This window comes from Elephantulus edwardii, unplaced genomic scaffold, assembly GCF_000299155.1.
Source record: "Elephantulus edwardii isolate Elephantulus edwardi_28Jun2011 unplaced genomic scaffold, EleEdw1.0 scaffold00174, whole genome shotgun sequence".
NCBI lineage: Eukaryota > Metazoa > Chordata > Mammalia > Macroscelidea > Macroscelididae > Elephantulus > Elephantulus edwardii.
In genome coordinates, this window is record NW_006399924.1 from 3,482,799 (window position 1) to 3,491,690 (window position 8,892).

The following is an 8,892-nucleotide window of genomic DNA, read 5'->3' on the forward strand; positions in this document are numbered from 1 at the left end:
CTCTGGAGTTCCACGGCAGGTGGCTGACTGCTGCTCTCCCCGGGTCTCTTCCGGGTCCCTCTCGCGGCGTTCCCCGGTCTGGCGGCGGCGTTCCCGGTCTGGCGGCAGCGTTCCCCCGGCCTGGCGGGCGGAGGTTTGAGATCTTGAACACTAATGAATGAAGACCAGATGAGCTGTGAGAAGATATTAAGAATATCATCCAATAAGAATACAAAAGGTCATTACAAAGAAGGAGGAAGAAGAAAAGACAAAAATGGATGTCAGAAGAGACTCTGAGCATTGCATTAAAGTGCCGAGAAGCCAAAGCAAAGTGAAGAAATCAAGAAGGTAAGGAGCTGAATAGAAGATTTCAAAGCCAAGGCAAAATATTATCATGAAATATGCAAGGAGCTGGAGTTGGAAAATCAAAAGGGCCAAACTCACTTGGCATTTCTTTAGCTGAAGGAACTAAAAAGCACATTCAAGCTGTGGGTTGCAATATTTAAGGATGCTATGAGTTGTCTACAACTTGACGGCATTTAAAAATAACAACAACATAGAGTTCAGTTGGCCTAGTGGACAAAGAGTGATGCTACGAAGCCAAAGGTGGGTGATTTTAATCTGCGGACTTCAGGTCTGGTTTTGTTTTTTGTCAAACATTCTTCTAAGTGGTACAGCACTGGTCTATCCATTTGCTGTACAGAGGTAATGTGGTTGCTGTGATGCTGAACACTGTGACACTGATACGTCAAATGTGATAATGATTATCCATTGTGGACAGTGTTTGGTGGAGCTCCCCGAGTAAAACAAGCTTGGAAGCAGAAGTGGCATTGACTTCCGAAATAGCTTGCCTCCAGAAAACCCTCTGAACTTGGAGAAACGATGAAAGTTATACAAGTTTTCAGGTATTTCATTCATAGGGTCATTCATGAGTCGTCTGTGACTTGATGGCACTTAACAACAATAACAATAATGGGCAGAATATTGAATGATCCAGAAAGCATTAAAAGAAGATAGGAGTATACAGAGTAACTGTACCAAAAAGAAGTGGCTGACAGAAGAATCTCAGGAAACAAGATATTATCAAGAGACAATGGTGATGAAGGAGAAAGTTCAGGCTGCTCGGCAAGACTTGGTAAAAATAATGCCCCTGGAATTGATGGAATACCAATTGACATATTTCAACATACAGATGTTGCCCTGGGTGTTTTCACCAGATTCACCAAGAAATCTGGAGGACAATTACCTGGCTAACTGCCTGGAAGAGATCCATGTTTATTTCCATTCCAAAAAAGGTGATCTGAGAGAGTGTGGAATTTATCAAACAATATCACTAATATCACACACAAGCAAAATCCTGCTGAAGATTATCCAGAAACAACTGGAACAGTACATTGACGAGAACTACCAGAAATAAAAACTGGACTTAGATGAGGTTGTGGCATTAGAGACATTATTGCTAATGTCAGATGGATCTTGGCAGAAAGTAAAGAGTACCAGATGAATGTATATATGTTTCATTGACTACGCAAAGGCTTTTGACTATGTGGATCACAACAAACTGTGGCTAACCTTGAGGAGAATGGGAATCACAGAACACCTGATTATGCTTATGGGAAACTTAGACCAGGAAGAATTCCTCAGAACAGAGCAAGGAAACACTGCATGGTTCAAAATCAGGAAAGGAGTGCATCAGGGATGCTTGAAGAGATCATTTGTGAAACTGGGCTTTATGAGGAGGATTTTTCCATCAAGATTCGAGAAAGACTCATCAACAACCTATGTTGTGCAGATGACACAATCCTGCTTGTTGAAACTGAGCAGGACCTGAAATGCTTGCTCTAGAAGGTCAAGGACTGTAGTCTTCAATATGGATTGAAGCTCAGCATCAAGAAGACAAAGATTTTCACCACTGGGCCAATTGGCAGCACCATGATAGATGATGAAGAGATTGAGCTTGTTAACAATTACAGCTTGCTCCATTACATAATCAACCCTCTTGTCACCAGGAATCAGGAAATCAAAAGACTAATTGCACTGGGAAAATCTGCTGTCAGGAACCTATCCAGAGTGCTGAAGAGCAATGATGTCAGTCTAGAGACCAATATGTGCCTGATTCAGGCCATGGTTTTCACAATTACTTGCTTGGCATTAGGGAGCTGGACAATGACTAAGGATGACAGAAGAAAAACTGATGCCTTTGATTTGTAGTGCTGGACAAGAGTCTTGACATACCATGGACTTTCAAGAAAACAAATAGGATTTTGAAACACCCTCTCAAATAATTTGGGCACATGGTCCGGAGGGACTGGTCCTTGGAGAAGGACATCATGCTCGCAAGAGTGGAGGGACAGCTTAGGAAAGGAAGACCTTAAATGAGATAGATTGAAGTAACTGGGGCAATGGCGGTAGGTGTATCAGAATCAGTGAGACTATCTCAGGTCAGGTTTCAGAGCTGCTGTACATTGAGCTGCTATACGTCGCTGGCTACTCGACAGCACAAAACAACAACAAAGTCAAGGTGAAGACAGAATTTAAGGAATTTTGCTCTTGATTTCGGTTCTCTTAAAAAAATACTATTTTGAATAAAAGATCTTAAATTTTTTATTATTATTTAATACCAAGACTGTTGAATCTCTTTTCAATTACCTCAACAATGTCTTTTTATATTTGGGTTTATCTGAGACTAGATTTAGTCTGTGTACCACATTTAGTTTGTATGTTTCTTAAATCTTTTTCATATGTAAGACTTATCACCTTTTTTATTTCCCATGACATTTATTTGTTCAAGAAAAAGGGTCATTTGTCCTCAAAACTACCAACATCCTGGATCTGGCTGATTGTAAACTTGTGATTTTACTTAACATGTTCCTTTATACCTCTTCCACTAAGTTTCCTGTACATTGGTAGTTGGATCTAGAAGTTTGATTAAATCCAGGTTCAAGTCCTTTGTAAGAATATTGTTCTAAATGTAAGTTTTTTATTAATCCCAGGCTCACTGGTGAAAAAGCCAGAAGAACAAAGCTCTTGAGGCACTTATAAGTAGTCCCATATTTAGAACATATTTGAGTTATCACAAATATACTTAAAACGTACTTAAGACAATCTGGAGTTTTTGTGTTGTTGGGATTCTTTTCCCCTCTTTTTTTCTTATGGCTTAGTAATATTTGGTATACAATGTTGTATCATATAATTTGCTGATACTCTCCCTCTCAGATGTTCACTTACACATGTTTAAAGACAAAGAACAGATTTCTAAAAATATTGACCATAAAAAGCAGTAATAATAATAATTAATAGTAATAATAATAATAATAGCAACCTGAGGGGAAATAAAAGAGGTATTTTATTTACATCAGAACCAATTTATTATAATGAAGTTGTTTGAATGAAAACTCATCATAAGTCAGAGAAAATCTGCAGTTATTGTTCAGATAATTTTTTTGGTTGTTATAGACAAATATTGAGCAATTGGAAAAGTTCTCCAGAGCTACCAGGGGTCTTGACTTGTACATTTTAATTGATAGATTCTTTGCTTTGTTCTCTATACTCTTTGCATCACAGAACTACATCAAGACCATTCTTCTTCCCCACCACCTCCGCTCCCAGAAAGAACACGAGAGTCTTTCCTTCTTGCTGAGGAAGACTGTAAGTGACAATACTTTCTCAGAAAACAATTATAAAAATAAGAACGCTGAAGGTTAATAATAAAGTAGGACCTAAGTGGAAAAGTATAAAGAATGATTAGGTAATACATAAATAATATATTTAAAAACTCAAAGGATAGTTCAAATAATGTGTAAAAAGGCCAACCTATGAATTACTGAAAGCATATGTTATATAACCTCAAAGTGTAAGAAACAAGGAACAAAACTAAACACTTCCTCTTCCCCCCCCCCCCTTTCTTTTCAGGTATACAGGCCCAAGCTGAAGCAACTTCTACTAGCTGTCCTGACACCATGGAAAACTCAACATCTTCAAAAGATATAATGAAAACTCCTGGGAAAAGTTTCACAAGGAGTAAGGTAAAGGGATGGCAGTTTTCTCATTCCTGAAGGTTTTCCTTTCTTTTATTATTTATGATAGGTCAGAGTTGTGTCCTATATCTATACCTTTTCAACCTGTATGCAGAACAGATTATCCAAGAGGCTGGGCTCTATGAGGAGAAGTGTGGCATCAGAATTGGCAGAAGATCTATCAACAACTTGCGTTATGCTGATGACACAACCTGCTTGCTGAAACTAAGAACCTGAAATGCTTGCTGCAGAGGGTCAAGGACTGCAGCCTTCAGTATGAATTGAGGCTCAATGTCAAGAAGACAAAGATGCTCACCACCGGACCAACTGGCAGCATCAGGATGGATGGTGAAGAGATTGAGATTGTTAACAACTTTAGTCTTCTTGGCTCTTAGGTCAACACTCTTAGCACCAGTAGCCAGGAAATTAAAAGACGTATTATGATGGGAAAGTCTTCTGTTAGGGACCTCTCCAAAGTACTGAAGAGCAATGGTGTCTCTCTGGAGACTAAGGTGCGTCTGATACAGGCCATGGTCTTTTCCATCACTTGTTATGCATCAGAGAGTTGGACAATGACTAGGAAGGAAAGAAGGAGAATTGATGCCTTTGAGCTGTGGTGCTGGAGAAGAGTATTGAGAATACCATGGACTGCCAAGAAAACAAATAGATTCATCCTGGAGAGGGTTAAACTGGGCTGCTCCTTGGAGGCAAGGATTCTGGGGCTTCGTCTGACATACTTTGGACATGTTATAAGGAGGGACAGGTCCTTGGAGAGGGATATCATGCTTGGGAGGGTGGAGGCACAGCACAAGAGGGGAAGACTCTCTATGAGGTGGATTGATTCAGTGACTGGGGTAATTGGGATGCGTGTGTCAGAGGCAGTGCGATTGGCACAGTACAGAGCAGAGTTTAGGGCTGTTGTATATAGAGTCGCTATGAGTCGCAGCAACTCGATGGCACATAACAACAACAACATGATAAGATTTATAAATATCTTTACAATAGATTGTTGGTTTCACCTAATCTTGATCTAATATCAATGCTCTCAAGTTTATAAACACATTCATAGATGACCTGCCTGCAGGTTTTCAGAGGCTGTAAATTGTATGAGAGGAGATTGTCTATCTTTCTCTTGTGCAGCAGCTGGTGGCTTTAAACTGCCTTGCCTTTGGGCTGGCAGCATATAACAAAATGTGCAAAGAACTGATGTTACACAACCAGTAGAGAAGAACATGTTTAACATTTCTCAAGTTGTAAGAACTGAAGAGAAAATTTAAGTTTCAAGTTGCAATACTTAAAAGATACTATGGGCAAAATCTTGAATGATCCAGGAAGTATCAAAAGAAGATGAAAGGAATATATGGAGTCACTGTTTCAAAAACAATTAGGTTAGAAAATACTTTCAGGAAGTAGCATATTATCAAGAACCAGTGGCAGTGAAGGAAGGAAGAGTTTCAACCTGCACTGAAGGCATTGGCAAAAGATAAGGCTTCAGGAATTTACAGAGTACCAGTTGAGATGTTTCAGGAAACAGATGCAGCCCTAGACGTGCCTACAAGTATATGCCAGGAAATTTGGAAGACTGACTGGAAAAGATCTGTGGTTCTGGAATGTTATTGTTATTGCGGGTTTTGTTAATGGTCTTAATGATGTGGAGGATGAAGATTCCCAAAATAAGCTGTAAACACTGTTTACCCATGTACCTGTCACCATTTATAAAAATCTACAGACCATCAATGTGGATTATTAAACTAATAGGTGATTATCAAATAAAGTTTTAAAACTGTAATAAAAAATGGTAAGACAAAGAATTGTGCATTTACATAACTATTCTAGTAAACTAATAATCTTTTTGACTAAGGTCTATATTTCTATTTCATGAAGGTATGTTGGATTTTATAGGAAAAAACTAACATTTTCTTTCTATTTTTATAGAGTTTGAAAATTTTACGAAATATGAAAAAAGGTGAGTTTAATACTTATTTTTATATATACATCTTTTTTCGTACTTAATTTTCCTCTACATAATCATCCTATAAAAAATGAATAGAGACTTTTAATTAGATCCTCTTAGGGTCATATGAATCAGAACAATTATTTGAAGGTCTTAAGACATTCCTGTAGGCTCCACTTTGCTAATATTGAGCAGAGAATAAAGGGAGGGGAATTTTTTGTTTAATAGACAGGAATAATAATCAGTATAATGTCTGGCAATTTCTACCCATGTTAATGCTGTCATTCAAGCTTGCTATTTAAAATTCCCAACAGTCTAACCTCAGATGTATTTTCTTTGAAAACAGTTAACAGCAAAGCATATTGCAAAACAAATGTGTTGATTTTATGAAATAAGCAAAGCTCTGACACATTTCAATTCGTACCAAGTATTATTAGCAATAAAAATCTGTTGCTTACTATTTTTGCTATATAGTCATGGAAATAAAATATAGATTCCGGAAACTATTGGAAATCCTTACTTACTCTAAAGGACATAAAACATAGGACTACATACTTTTCAAATTTAATCCATTAAGGACTGTAAAAAGAGCAAGAGCCATGTGACAATGGCCATATCTGACCATTATTAACTTCACAAAGGGGAACTATCAATAGTATCAATTGCACAAAATCAATTCCCATCAAGTCAGCCAGGTCTCCCACACTCTAGCACCTCTTTCAACTCATCTCAACACCATTCTTACTGCTTTATTGGTTCCACAATATGATGTGATAGCTCACAGACCACAAAGAACCATGCTGAGGAAGTAAAAAAGTTTGTAGTTCAGGTTAGTAGAAGACTACAGTGGCCACTCAATCACTTAAGAGTCACTTAAGAAGAGTTGTTTACAATATGTGCTTGCAGTGATCTAGTGGCAAGAAGCAATCCTGAAGTCGCATAATTCAAATCCACCAGATGCTTTGCTGGAGAAGAAGTGGTAATCTCCTCCTGTGCCACTCAGATTTGATTTGATGGTATGCAACAAGGAAAAAAGAATGTGCTTGCAGGCACTTCATGCCTGAGCCTCTAGGCTTTAGGACAGTATTCCAAAGTGCTCAGTCCTACCAATAATGCCTCCCCTTGCCCCCCAAAAAACTTGGACATAGTTGCCAACAAACTTGAGCAAACACACTTAGCTTACCTCTAGTTCTGTCCGTGGGGGTACCAATCTCCAGGTAGCTCCATCTCTTGTTGTTCTCTGGTTCAGCCTGGATGCAGGTGTTGTAGGTGCAGCTGAAGTAAGAATTTTTGGGTCCAAAGGATGTGTTATATTCTCTTCTTTCTTCTTCCACTTTACTGTCTGGAAGATCTAATTGTGCTGCTGAATCGCTCAATTTAATGGACAGACTAGCCAATCCCTCTGTGGACTGGTGGTTAGCAAATCCCCTAGTAGATACTAACATGCTCTGTTCACATATTTGTACCCATTCACATGGCAAAGTCAAGTTCAGTAGCTAGGAAAGGCATTTTGAATAATAAACTCCACAAGGACCCACAATTTTGTTGTACACTAGGCAACATCATGATGGATTGAAAAAAGACTGAAGTTGTTAATGATTTAATTTTACTTGGCATCACAATCAACACACATAGTAGCAGCACTTAAGACATCAAAAGACATGTTACATTGGGAAACTCTGTCAAGGATCCCTTGAAATTGCTATAGAGCAATATAGAGATGTCTGTTTAGAGCAAGGCACACCTAAACTAAGCTTCATATGCATGCAAAAGTTGCCCAATAAGTATAGAAGACTGAAAAAGAATTTATGCCTTTGAACTGTGGTATTATCAAAGAGTAATGCCTTGGACAAACAAATATTGTCTTGGAGGAAATGCAACCAAGGGCCGAACTCACTGAGAATTTCTTAAGCTGAAGGAACTGAAGAACAAATTCAAGCCATGAGTTAGGATGCTTAAGGAAGCTATGGGCAGAATATTGAATGATTCAGGAATCATTAAAGAATATGGAAGGAGTATACAGAGTCATTACCAAATAGAAGTGACTGACACAGAAGAATTTAAAGAAATTACAAATTATCAAGAGGCAAAGGTGATAAAGAAGGAAGTTCAGGCTGCTTTGAAGGACTTGGCAGAAAATAAAACCCCAGGAATTGATGGAATACCAATTGACGTATTTCAACAAACAGACGCTGGCCTGGATGTGTTCACCAATTTGTGCCAAAAAATCTGGAGGACAACTACTTGGCCAATTGACTGGAAGAGATCCATATTTATTCCCATATCACTAATATAATCCCATATCACTAATATAATCACAAACAAAATCCTGCTGAAGATTATCCAGAAAAGACTGGAATGGTACATTGACAGAGAACTACCAGAAATACAAGAAGCTGTGGCGCTATTATTGCCAATGTCAGATAGATCTTGGTAGGAAGTAAAGAGCACCAGAGGAATGTTTGTGTTCCATTGGCTATGCAAAGGCATTTCACTGTGTGAATCACAAAAAAAAATGTGGCTAACTTTGAGGAAGATGGCGATCCCAGAGAACTTGATTGTGCTTATGCAAAACCTTATACTTGGACCAGGAAGCAGTACTCAGAATAGAGCAAGAAAACTGCATGGTTCAAAATCAGGGAAGGAGTGTGTCAGGGATGCATACTGTTTCCATATCTTTTCAGTCGATATGCAGAACAGATCATTCAGGAAGCAGGGCTTTATGAGGAGCAATGTGGCATCAGGATTGGGGGAAGACTCATCAACAACATATGTTATGCAGATGATACAACCTTGCTTGCTGAAACTGAAGAGGACCTGAAACACTTGCTGCAGAAAAGTCAAGGACTATAGTCTTCAATATGGACTGAAGCTCAACATCAAGAAAATAAAGATTTTTATCGCTGGGCCAATTGGCAGCACCATGATAGATGGTGAAGAGAT

At 38.6% G+C, this 8,892-nt stretch overlaps 1 protein-coding gene across 1 annotated transcript in view; it reads left to right on the forward strand.

Annotated features, from left to right (window-relative positions):
• The window catches only part of PTPN22 (protein tyrosine phosphatase, non-receptor type 22 (lymphoid)), a 104,058-nt gene that overhangs the window by 72,617 nt on the left and 22,549 nt on the right, over positions 1–8,892 (forward strand). Inside the window, exons 17-19 of the mRNA XM_006895701.1 lie at positions 3,544–3,627; positions 3,892–4,004; positions 5,931–5,961. Of these exons, the coding sequence (XP_006895763.1) occupies positions 3,544–3,627; positions 3,892–4,004; positions 5,931–5,961 (228 nt within the window). The remainder of the gene's footprint in view (positions 1–3,543; positions 3,628–3,891; positions 4,005–5,930; positions 5,962–8,892) is intronic.